We start from the raw sequence: 12807 nt of genomic DNA, 5'->3' as shown, positions 1-12807 counted from the left end.
ATACTCTCCGTTGGAGCTCTGCCTCTTTAATAGTGGTTGCTCTGTTTTACCCCCCAGTCCAGTCCTAAGGGTTGGAAGGTTCCTGGGTATTGGAAGGTTCCTGGCCTATTGCAAAATTTACCCAAGGCCTCAGGCTTCCATAAAAACTTTCATTCTACACATTGAGTGACTAAAATCTCATCCTGTAAAGCATTTCAATCTTAAAAAAAAAAGTATTGGAGTTTTGACTGCTCCCTACAATTTCCTGCTTTTCCATTGGGGGAAGGGCATGTGTTCCCCCTCAATATCTCCATTCCCCAAGGTTTCACATCTGTAATTTGGGAAGACTTAGCAACTTCAAGGCTGTAGCAATTTTTCTGATCCTGTCATACTGTTTTGGGAAGGTGGAAAAAGTCTCAAATTCCACGCCTCATTGACTTAAGATGGCAGCATCAAGTTTTGTGTGCACTGATGTGTGCTGTAGATGATAACTTGACCTGGAAATGGCAGTCAAAAAGATCACTGAATGCTTGTGTCCAGGAAGATGTGCCCTGCAGTTAAGAGCCTCCACCTGTATCCTTTGCTTCCCTTCTGGTCCTAAGTGCTAGGTCCGGGACAGTATGCAGTCTGTGTAGTTAACCACTGAACTAAAAGGTGCAATAGAGGAAACGCTCCCTTGCCCCACCCTGCACTGCTAGCTGATTCCTGTGTTCCTGCCTCCACTGCTGGCTTTATTGTTAGCGTCGAATGTTCCTGTGCCAAACTTTTAAGAGGCTGCTGCTGGTAGAAAGCCTTTTGGCAGCTGGTAACTGTGAGTTCTGGCAACTCTTGCAGAGGCTGTGGACAGGCTTCCTGTGGATATTGCTGGCTTCTTGGCCTGACATGTAATTGCTCTAATGCATGGTTGGCCGCTTTCCTATGCTTGAAGAATGGCTCGCTCAGAATTGGCCTAGCTCACCAATCACACTTTTCACAGCCATAGTGGATGTATGTGAGTCCTTCTGCCCAAGTCCTCTCTTTATCTTATGAAGTTTGGGCTGAGATTTGTCTTCCGTTTTCTGGCTTCTGTATTTAGCTGGCTAGAGAAAGAGTGACAAAGTAAAATACTATTTTTTTAAAATGCCTAATTAATATATTTGCTTAATTCTTAGTACTGGAAGCTTCTGTAAAAATTCCTTTTGACTAGAAAGGTGAGATAAAAATTCCCTAAATAAATCTAAATTGTATCATAACTGGGCCACCTTCTTGAAAGTGCTGCTACAGGCTCTTTACTGCTTCTAACCAGCCGTGGGTCTCTTGCTAAGTCTGTATCGCGAACGAGCTTTCATGGTGTACAATTCTGTATTTGGGTCTTGAAGTAATCCAGGGGTCATTTCGTAGAAAAAGAGCTAGGGGAACTCATTAGCATAACTCATTAGCATATGCCACACACCCTGACATCACCGGAAGTGTGTCATAAGGCCACACACCCCGCCCCCAACGGTCCCAGCCGCCACCGCCGGCCTTGCAGCTCCACTGCCGAGCCCCATGGTGGACCTGCAAGGCCGGCAGGAGTGCAAGGAAGCCCCACGAAGGCCCTCCCTGGCCCCAGGCAGGCAGGGGTAGGGAGAGGCAGGGAGGAAGCAACTTACCCTCCCTCTTCTCCTGCCTCCTCCTGGCTGAATGAGGGCCGGAAGCGGGGCGGCCGGAAGCAGGGGGCGGGGCTTCGTCATGTGCCCCGCCCCCCGGTACCTCACCCGGGGGAACTGCGATCCCCCCCCCGAAATGACCTCTGAAGTAATCTTACTCGTTCCACATGAAATCATGTGAAGGTGGCTGGCAAAGTGGGTGGGGTTATGGTATGTCCTGCCTAAAATTTGCTGATTTGCCATTCCTCGGGTTATAGCAGCCATCACTTGAGAACAGTGAGAGCAAGAACTACTTGTTGGGCTTATGTGGCTCTTGGGTTGGGTTGGAGCTGGAGATGTGGCAGTCTTACTATGGTGCAGTGTCTGTATGAACATGCAGACCCAGGTTCAGACAACTCATAGGAGTGCGGCACTTTTCCTTATTTAATTTGCTACCCTAACCTTCTACCAAGATGTTCAGAATCACATTTGAGCCCATCATTTGTTTTGTCAGGTAGATTAGATTGAATGAAAGCAGTTTATCCAGGGTCGCACCATGAGTTTCAAAGCATTAACCGATTTGCTATCCACTGCCCCACCTAGGTGCTCTTGAGGTCTGTTCCAGGGAGGTAATTTAGAAATTTAAAAGCTAATGGTTAGAATCCCTTTAATGTCTAAATGTGTGTGCAGGTAGTTTGACACCCATGTGTTCTTAGTCCCGAGGAGTTGCTTTTGGTGGAACACGTAAGCTACTTGATTGAATTTCATTTTGATTTTATCTTTTTTGGCAAAGAACTGTGCCACACTGGGGATTACTGGTATCTTGAAAAGATAACATGAGTGTTACTCATGTTGGCTTATTCATTAGAATATGTTTGACATCATCGGGCCCAGTAATTATGGGTTATTAAGGGATTTCTGCCTCATAAAGGCACTATGTACATCTGCAAATCCTGCCTGTTCTTATGTCGGGGTGTGCTGCCCCAGCACTGATCTGCTCTTACCTTGTGGGTCCTGTGCCAGAGGACTAGTGGGCAGCCATTATCTGGAGGGAGAAGGGTCCTTCTTCCATCTTTCCTCTTTTGTTGATTCTGGCTACTGTATGGCATGCTGTCCTGATCACATTCCAGGTATGCCTTGTAGGAAGTAGGCTCTTGATCTCACTTGGGGTGGTGTGCCTTCTTGGAAACATTTCAGAGTACCAGCTCTTCTGTATGGCTGTTTCTGAGCCATAGATCGTGGCAGAGGCATTTAAAGCTCAGCGTGGCTAAGCGGAACCCTTTCCTTGAACTAGATGTTCTTTCCCCCACAACACTGCTACGTTGAGTAAGATTTTCTCCTGTAGGAACACAGTATGAGGATGGAAAACAACATTACGGTGGCTTTGGGAAGAAAAGTGAGTGGTGGAAGGATCAGCTCCCCCCAGCCTGCCAACCCTGGCTGCTTGAGCAGGCTTGAGTTGAGGGCAATGGCCTTGCCCTCTTTCCTGGAACATGGAGCAGGAGCCACATTAGAGAACAGTGCTCAGAAGAGTTACAGGTGGCTTCTGAGCCAGTTAATGAGTATCACTAATCCTGTGGATGAAAGCTTATGCTAGTGTAAAAAAAATGCTTTAAGGTGCTCCAAGACTCCTGTTTGTATTTGCTGGAACAGACTAAATACTGCTTCTCTTCTGGAATTTGTTACATGTTCTTTGAGAGAAGTTGAAGAATTGAATTCTGTTGCAGAGGTGATTACATGGGGGGAAAACAGTAGAAGCCAAATATAAAATGTGTGAAGGGACTCCTTTTAAGCAAAATGTTGTCCTCTTCCATAAGATGGTGCCGTGCTCAGTGGCTCGCGAAATGAGGCTTTTTTTCTTGCTTCCATTTATGAAGTTCTCAAACTATTTTCCACACAGGTTATTGAAAGGGATTCAGTGGTCCCAAAGCTTAATCACGGCTTATGGCTTCCTATGGAATTCCACCCCCCCACCCCCCCGCACCAGGCTTTCAAATCAGAGATGAATTTCTGTGTGCTAAAAGGGCAGGCTTCATGATCTTCCTTCTGTTGCAGTTGATGTGTTGCCTGAAGAATGTGGCTCCTGTATTCTGCCCCACTGCATTTGCACCTTACGCACTGAGTAGTTCAGGGAGGGAGGAGAATAACCATTCCACCTTTGGCTTTACCCTCAACTGACAAAATAATAAATAAATCTGACTCTGCATGCATTCAAACACAAAAGAGATATTGCTCACTGCCTTCCATTTATCTGTATGCCTGAGCGATTGAGACCTTCTGTGATGGAGCGATTAGCCTGCCAGACTATGATCTGGGAGCTCTGAGTTCAAATCTGCACTCTGCCGTGGGTGGCTTTTGGCTAACACCTCTGACGGGGTGACTGTGAGGAAAAAACGGAGGAGCACAGAACAGGGTGTGCTGCCCTGGGCTTCTTGGAGGAAGGGCTGAGTAAAAATTTAAATAGGTAATATTTGAAAAATCCCCAACCTAAAGGATCACAAAATGGCAAGGGAGGAAAGAAGCTGTTATGGAAGCTTGCTGTTACTTTCCTAGCCCTTAAAAATGTAGAGAAAAGAACTCCCATGTTGTGATCATGCAGCAGGAGAAAGCCCAGCGTAAATTTCTTTTGAAAAGATGCAGGCGGGTGGGTGGTTGTAAACAAAAAAAAAAAGCACTTCAGCAGCTATAGCTGTGACCAATGTTCCCTCTAAGCTGTTGTACTCTGTGAGCTACTGGCATTAAAGTTGTGAGCGAGCGATTTGGCTGCTACATAAATCAGTTTGCTCTGGAGCCATCCTTCCTGAGTGAAGACAAAAATGTGTGAGCTGGAAGCTAAAAAACTGTGAGCTAGCTCACACTAACTCAGCTTAGAGGGAACACTGGCTGTGACTAGTGTCCCCTCTAAGCTGAGTTAGTGTGAGCTAGCTCACAGTTTTTTAGCCTCTCACTCACACTTTTTTGTCTTAGCTCAGGAAGGATTGCTCCAGAGCAAACTAATTCATGCAGTCGCCAAATCGCTCGCTCACAACTTTAATGCCAGTAGCTCACAAAGTAGAATTTTTGCTCACAAGACTCCACAGCTTAGAGGGAGCATTGATGTGACCCTGTAATTGTGACAGCAATAGATGTACTCTCTTGGAGGATTATCTCGCTGAGAAAACGGAAGGTTCCCCACAGCAGATATGCAGCATTGAAGGAAGATGTGCAGACTGTGCATAACAAAAGTCTTGGGGTTTTATGGCTTTTCTCCAAACAATCACGACAAAATGGCCTTTGGAGCAGAGGTGTGGAATCCTGTCATCAAGTCTTCACAAGGGTATTAGTTCCCAACAAATATTCTGAACATGTTTTCAGCAATAGGAAATTTGAAGCAGACGAACAGTTGCCTTCCGGGTAAGAGAATATTTTTAAACTTCAGGCCACATTGTTAATGGAAGTGTTCTGAACACGAGTTCTTGGGGCATTTACAAGATCGCTTACTCTGCCGACACAAATTAGTCCACGGAAAGATCAGCTTCAGAGATTCTGTTCGTGCGGAACCACTGCAGGTTTCCTGCCTGTGAGGTTAACTACAAGCAGTCCTAAAACCTTAACAAAATCTCAGAGATGAAACAGCAAGGAGGGTGAAGGTAACCTGGAGGCAATATGTTGGAGTCTTATTCTCAAAAGCTGGGAAATGTAATTGTCTGGAGGTGGTCCAAAAACATTGTAAGTTCTATATGAAGCAGAGTAAATGGCTCTTGTGGCATTAGCTTTATCAGAACTGCTGTGTTTATTACCGGGTGATCAAGTTTATTACCAGGTTATCAGTGCGAGAAAGCCGGATCCTTAGTCCCTCCTTTCCAGAATTTACTTCAGAAGAAAAGAGATTTCCTGTGAAGAGGATGTTTCCTGAATCTGTACCTCTGCTTTGAGACAGAGCATACCAAATAAGATTAATTTGCAGTAGTTTCTCTCTCTGGGTGCCGTGTATTTCTCAAACTTAGCTCTTTAGCGGCAGGTTTCTCTTGTAGAGCCATGCTCTACTTATTTGCATCTGTGGATAAAGTCTTCAAGGATGCAAGTTTGAGTATTAGCCGAGTTTGTGTGACGGTGGGATCTGTCAGCACTGAGGAAATGGCCTTCCTCCTCCTGTCAGTGTTGTGATGCGAATCTTTTGCCAGTTCTGTTCGCTTCTCTTCTCTCCCCCCCTTCATGGTATGGAACTAATAATCCAGAAGAGTCTGGGATGTGAGCACTATTCCTAAGGAGCATTGCAGGAGATGTGAAAGAGAATGCATTCCTAGACGCAGACTCATCACACTTACTGCTGTTTCCAATGGAGCTGGATAAATTGTCAGGAGGAATTGCACCCTTTTCCTGAAACCGATGGGCTGCAGCAGGATTGATGACTGTTCTTTTTTATTACCGTTGGCTTTTGCATTTTACAGCCAGTCTGTAAAAACCCAGCTAAGCGAATGATCCTGGCTTTTGCAAGAGATTCTTCCCCCCCATGTGTGTCCCCCCCCTTCCATGTGGCAGGGGTGCAGACAAGTAAGAGCAGCTTGTCATCGCTCTCATATTTTCAGGGAAGGGGGGAAATGTCTTTATTGAGAGGAAAGTATCTAAAGGCAAAAAGTTCAATGTCTGCACTTGAGTGGAAAAACTGGCTTCAGTGGAAAACCAGGATCTTTTAAGCATGTCGAGAAATGTAGGCCTGCGTACCCCTTAGGCTCCAGAACTGAGTCCATGGGTGTTCTCATGGTAGTGAGGGGTGATAGCAGCAACTGGCAGACATTTTAAGCAAATGAAAACCATGCCACTTTTTTGTAAATATTTCTCTTCCAGTGAAAACTAGGTCATGAGAACTGAAAATATGGGTTATTAGGTTGGGGGGGGGGAATTTTCAAATGCATCAGAGGGGGATGTTCGCCCCTGCTCTGTATGTGTGCACTTCAAAAACAAGTTTTGCTGTTGGCCTACAGTTTCCATAAAGCTATAACCACCCGTGTTGCATGCTTCTGCTTTCCTCAGTACCCTAAATGTGGAAACAAATCTAGATAACATTTTTAATTAATTTTTAATTAAGACCAACCGAAATGGCAAGGAAGGGTGTACATCTGGCTGGCACTCTCCCCCCTGCAAGGCGGTAGCACAATTGGAACTTTGATTGCCATCTGTTTTTTAAACTGCATTGTTACTGTAGAATTAAGAAATTTTACTGTTGTGGAATTTTATTGTGATTTTTGTCCATTTTAAACTGTATGATTTGATTTTGGTTTTGTTGTATACCTCCCTGAGCCCTGTTGGGGAACGGGCAGTATAAAAGCCAAATATAATAAATCTTTTGAATTCTCCAGAACTCTTCATCAGGCTACTTTTGTTTTTTTCCAGCCAGCCTGACAAAGGGCTCTGGAGAGCTTAAAAACTTGTGTGTTGTTCTGTATCATTTTGATTGCTCTTGACCGGTGCAGCTACCTGTAACTTATATTTTATCTTAAACGGAAACCTTTGCAGTGCACATCTGGAAACAAACCTTCATTGCCGCCACACATCCCTGCTAAAGCAGCTGCTTCACCTTGCCCTTCTGGTGCTTAGTAGTACAGGCAGATGCAGCCCTGGTTCACTAGAGAGTCCTTCTCAACAAGACCTATTAAAATGATTGGGAACTGTGCGAGAGCCCGTTCTCATGGTAGTGAAGCTTTTGCAGGAGAGCTTCCTTACAGCTTGCGTTCCTGTGTTAATTAGCGGAGGGAAAGATTGCAGTCCAGGAAATCTCATGAGACAGGGAAAGCTCTGTGAGAAGCACACCCAATAGGTCTCCCTCCTGAACGCCCTACTGAAATCTGTAGACAAGAGCAGAGTTCTTGAAGAAACTGCTAGACTTCCCTGTTCAACCCGCTGGATGGCTTAATTGGTTGTTTGGGAGCGCTGTGCCACCCCACGTTCCTGTAGACCCTTTGCCATCGGAGCAGGTCTTATGCATGCACCCCTACACAGGCAATGAAGTTTTAAGTAAAGGACTTGTGCCGATGATGTTCCCAGACTCTGCAAGTGGACCCTGGAATTGCAGTCCTTCACTCAGACTCTGTCCTGATTGGGAGGTTGTTTATTGCCAGGTGTTCTACCTCAGGGAGGACTTGGCCTCCTTCCCCTTATTTTTAAGAGCAGAAGTTATATATGTTGCCACCTCTTGAGCAAGTTGCCCAAGGTGGCATTGAAAATTTTTTTTAATCCCCATCGACCCCCTTGTTGGTTGATGTCAGATTGAGCTGGCAGGTAGGCAGTGGCTGTACAGCAAGCCGGGAATTGTCTTTTTTTACTTGTCGCCAGTCAGACACCTGTGAAGGGGGGTGGAAGGGGTGAAGAGCTGGCTAGCAGAAGCTGAAGGTGACAACAGTCCCTGGTGGATGTGTCCCCAGCTGGGTCATGTCTGACTGGATTATCAGGCACTATTGACTTGATTCTGTATCCCCGGTTTATCTTATTATTATTATTTTTAAAGAGAGACTTGTGCCTTCCAGCGTTTCTGTGGCTGTAGGTTCCACCCTTTGCACAACTGTTCTCCTCCCCAAACTATTTTAACTACTGTCCCCCACCCCTTCTGAAAAGAGCTCCTCCCCTCCTCCTCCTCCCTTGGGGTGGAACCAGAGAGGGAGGCAGAAACTTGACCGCAGTCTGTCTGGCGTTCTCCTGTCAGCCTCTACCGGAGTGTGTGATGGTCCTCCCACGAAGTTCATGCTCATGAGGGGTGCTAAAGAGCAGCAACAGCACAGCCGTGAGTGCTGCAGGGAAAGTCTCAAGATCGGCACACGGCTTGGGATATGGCAGTCCTACGCTTGACTTGCTTTGAGGCAGCTGAATTGAAGGGAGGTGAAGCAAGCCCTGGCGGTTGTCATGTCAGCTAAAGCAGTCAGACAGGTTTGCCGTTCAGCGGGTTGAGCCACTGCCCGGAGATGGGAAGCTACTTGTCTGCCCCAGCTTACTGCATTCCTAAGGATCCTTTTTGGTAAGAGGTGCTTGGTCTCTGGGAGGTGTGCTCTGGCTTCTCCAGTGTAAATGCTGGGTGTTTTTTTTTTTAGCAGGTTATGGGTGCAAAAGCCCTGATGCAGAGCATGGCTGGACCTTTAGAGCTGTTCTGCTAAAGCATTGGAGGATAGCCTCAAATCCACCTGGTAGAATGAGAAGATACGGGATATACAGGACATCCCAAGTCAGGCCACAATTGCGTTTACCTCCCGCAGGGGTGTGTGCCAGGTTTTGTATCAAGGCAGATTCTTTCCAGGTTCACCTCCAAAATGTTTACTTGGTATATTAGCTAGGTTTGCTAGTATTGGGTTTAGAAATTCCTGGAGATTTGAGGGGTGGAGTCTAGGAAGGGAAGGGTTTGGGGAGGGGAAATACTTCAGTGGGCTATAATACCATAGAGTTCACCTTCCAAAGCAGCCATTTTATCCAACTGATCTCTGTCACCTGAAGAGCTGTTGTAATTCCAGGAGATCTCAGCCGCCACCTGGAGGTTGGCAACTCTGATTTAGCCCATGTGAGGCAGTGGACAGAGTGATGGATATGTAGAGGGGAGATCCAGATTCAAACTCTATTTATGCCCCCATGAGCTCCTTGAAGGACCAAAGTGTAGTAAATCAGGGGTGCGTGTATGAGGTAGCAAGTGAGCCCTACAAAGTATGATTAAAGATGAGTTAGAACTTATTACATGTGGATACTTAGGAGTGCTTTGTGCAAAAACACCTGTTAAGTAACTTGAAGACCACAGCAGAGGCGATGATCGCCAGAAGAAGGAATGTGTTAGCATCTCTCAGACTTGTGCCTGGAGGTACGGGGCCAGATCTCTTCCTTTTCATTTGCCTCCTTAGATTTTCAACACTTGAGAAGTCACTGGTATTCTAAATTGGTTCATTTATTCTGCCTAGAAGGACCCTTTTGCTTGATTTGCCTGCAGCAACAGTGTTTTGTTTAATATAAGAGTAATAATGGATCGTCATAACATATTGTACTGCTTGGGCTGTAGAAATGTATAGATAAACCCAGTCTGGAGGATTAATCAGCAGTTTCAAGCATGCCAGGGGGTCGGGCGTTACATGGTGGTCCAGGTATCAGTTCTAGGAGTAACAAGCAAAGAGGAATTCCTGTCCTTTAAAAGGAACTCCTATTTCTTCACCCAGTATGTGCTTGAAAATGAGAATAACGAAATCTTAATTTGTATATGCGGCAGAATTTATGACAGTACCGAATTCTCAGTAAAAACAGTGGCGTACAGCAGCGCTAATTGAATTCCCATATGGGGAGGCGGTTCTGGCCCATTGAATTTGCATGCAAAGTGCTTTTGCCATCTGTTTGTTTTCATGACAGTCCTGTGAGTGAGGACCCTATACCTTGATGGAAGAACATTTAAAGCTGAGGGGTTTGCCCAGCGATACCTGGCAAGTGTGGCTGCCATATGGTTTGTACCCAGTTTCATATCCGCCACCAACCAGATCTGGATATGAATGCAGTTAATAGTCAGATTGGTGAACTGTACAGTAGAGGTTGAATATCTCACTTGTTGCACGCCTCCTCAATTGTAGATGGGCATCTCTTTTGTGGCACCTGTGTATAAACATACCCGATTCTGCTCTGCTACCAGCGCCAACATATTCTTAATCTAGATGTATTTGGCTTGCCCCAGCATCTCTGTCCATGTAGTACATATTGTAGAGGCTGTTTGCTAGAATTTTTTCTCTGCTAGGAAGCAAACTGCTCGAGGTGGCTAGGCAGTCTCTTGAGGGGAAAAAACAACAACTATAAAAGAGATAAAAGCCTTGTCTGAAAAGTAGGCGTAAATGAAGTCCTCCCAGACAAAACTGCTGTATATTGGGTGTGTGTGGAAGTAATGGATTCCGAGAAGAGCTCCTCTGCTATGCCAAGTTTTTGCCTCCTGCCTGTTCACTGCTGACCTAGCAAGCGACAGCCGAGGATAGAAAAATCCTGACCATAAGGGGCAAAGGGGTGGATTCTGAATCACATTGAGAGACGTGGCACAGTGGTAGACACAGGTCCAGCCCAAGTCCTCCTGCGCAAACTGTATGGAAATGAGTACAAACTGCATAGAAAGCACTGAGCTTTCTCGCTATAGAAAGTAATTGTTCCACTTTAGGTCTTTAGCGTAACAGGAAAGATACTATCATTTATCACCAGAGGCCTCCTGTTGGGAGTGGCTCACACCCAACCCATTTGGCTCCTGTACTCGTTTGTGTTCTGTACAGAACCCTGTGGCACACCTACTCTTCTCTTACATTTTCTTGGCCTCTAGGCCCAGCTTTGCAAAGTACTTTTTTTTCTCTTCTGTCTGTCTGTCTCTCTATGCATACTTAGGAAAGCACTTTGTGCAACTGGTGAAGAGGATTCTGGCTCGTGAAAGCTGAGCCTGCCACAACACAAGCATTAAAGTGGTATGGACCTCTTGACACAGTGAGGATCGTCATGGCGGTTGAAGAACCTGTAGGATTAGTAATGTGGTCACAGAATCTGGAATGATTATGTACCCTCTGTGTACAGACTACTACCTTGGGGATGAGCTGCAATCCAGGTAGCCCTTGATTCAGACATACATCTTGAACTGCGAATTTAGGGCTTGAGCAAGTTGTGATCTCTGCACTCTAACCCATACACATCTCTCATATGGTCTTTCTCAATGTGGAGGGTGTAATAAAGAGTATAAAAAAAGACCAGTGCTTTGTGCATTCCAGAAAAGGGTTATATGAATTACTACATCCAGCAAGCTGCCTGGGTCAGCACCGCACGCCATCTCCATGTGCACTGCGTGTAAGAAAATGCTTTTCCGTGTTGCAATTTTTGCCCCATTTGAAGCAGTCAGTGTGAATAGTACTTCTGCAGGTTTGGGCAGGTTTCTGTTGGAAACTTGTCCTGCCCAGATTTGTTTAATGATGTAGCAAAGGACTAGCTGCTTAAACGTCTCAGCCCCTGCCCCTCTCACCTTTTCCCCAGTATGTGTTGCGGCCGCCGCCTTTTCTCCTTCAGTTCACCACCTTGCCAGGGTCTGGGAGGTGTGACTCTATAGATAAGGCAATCAGGATAAGAGGTATATATGGGCCAATTATCCCAAGTCAGCATAAATCAACAGCGCTGCCTGAAATTCCATTGACTAAACTGGAGTTGTTTCAGAAGTTCCTGTTCTGTGACTGGTGCCCTTAGTGGGTTTGCTGTGCTTAAGAGTCTTCTAACCAGATGTTTTTTTCCAGTTCTAGGGAAAGGGTAGTGAGAGACTTCATTGCCTTATCATTACTGGGTACCCTCTTCTCTAGCTTCCTCCAGGTTTGCTACCTACAAAACAGCCTGCTGTGCAGAGCCGGTCAAAGGGTTTTCCCACCTCATTTGACAGAGAAAAGTATAAAGTCTAGGATGAACATTTTACTTAATGGACGTTCAAAATCAATAATGTTGAAATTAAGAGCGAGAAGCTTTTCAAAAGCCCCCTGCATTAAATCATGGCAACGTGGAAGAATAGAGTCAGTGATATGGAGAGTTCTAGAAGCCAGTCCATGCCAACCTTCCCTTCAGATCAGTAGAGGAGGCACCCCTTTGGTGCTCCTCAAAATCCAGCACTAGGCAATCATCTAGGTTGCCTAGTGGTCAGGCCAGCCCTGCTGCTGTGGTTACCAGCCGTTTGCCTTTCAAAATAACTCACAGTAATGGGCCCAGGCATTTTGACAGCCCTTTAGGATGAAATTGAGGTGTCCAGGCCATGGAGGGAGCAGTCTTAAAACCTGCCTTTGAATCCCCAATGGGTGTTTTAGTTTCTTGTAGAACATGTGCAGTATTCTCTCACTGAAACTGTAGTGTCCTTGCCATAACAAATCCAAATATTTCTGACGCATGCGGTGGTATGTCGCCAAGTTATCTTGCTTTTTGTATCCCAGTTGTGCCACTCTTTCAAGTAACGTTTTCAGGCTAGAAACTGAAGAAGAGGGTTGGTGCTGTGTGGCACCCTCTAGGCATGTACTTGCATGTGGCTGAGGTGAAGTGGAATCTTCTATACGCCAACTCTCTCTTGTGAAAGATGAGCATGGCTCGTTGGCATGTGTATCAAAGCCCCGTGGTAATGGATAATCACTTCCCAGGCCTGGTCTAGGAGAGGGCTGCTTTTATATAAGCTAGGCAATAGCTGAGCTGCTGCTGAGAATCAAGGTCCTCCTCCAGTTTCTATTAAGAAAATAAACCAGTG

At 45.7% G+C, this 12807-nt stretch overlaps 1 protein-coding gene across 2 annotated transcripts in view; it reads left to right on the top strand.

The window, feature by feature from the left end:
* Positions 1-8328: 8328 nt before the first annotated feature.
* LIMK2 (LIM domain kinase 2) overlaps positions 8329-12807 on the top strand; it is a 32268-nt gene continuing 27789 nt past the window's right edge. Inside the window, exon 1 of one of the 2 annotated variants that reach the window (XM_015429599.1) lies at positions 8329-8574. In XM_015429599.1, coding sequence (XP_015285085.1) covers positions 8522-8574 — 53 coding nt within the window. In that variant the 5' untranslated portion in view covers positions 8329-8521. Of the gene's footprint in view, positions 8575-11097; positions 11152-12807 lie in introns of those variants that run through there. The other variant, XM_015429600.1, reaches the window with a different exon arrangement.

This window comes from Gekko japonicus, unplaced genomic scaffold (assembly GCF_001447785.1).
Source record: "Gekko japonicus isolate JY-2015 unplaced genomic scaffold, Gekko_japonicus_V1.1 scaffold409, whole genome shotgun sequence".
NCBI classification, from domain to species: domain Eukaryota; kingdom Metazoa; phylum Chordata; class Lepidosauria; order Squamata; family Gekkonidae; genus Gekko; species Gekko japonicus.
This window is presented reverse-complemented; position numbering and strand designations above follow the sequence as displayed.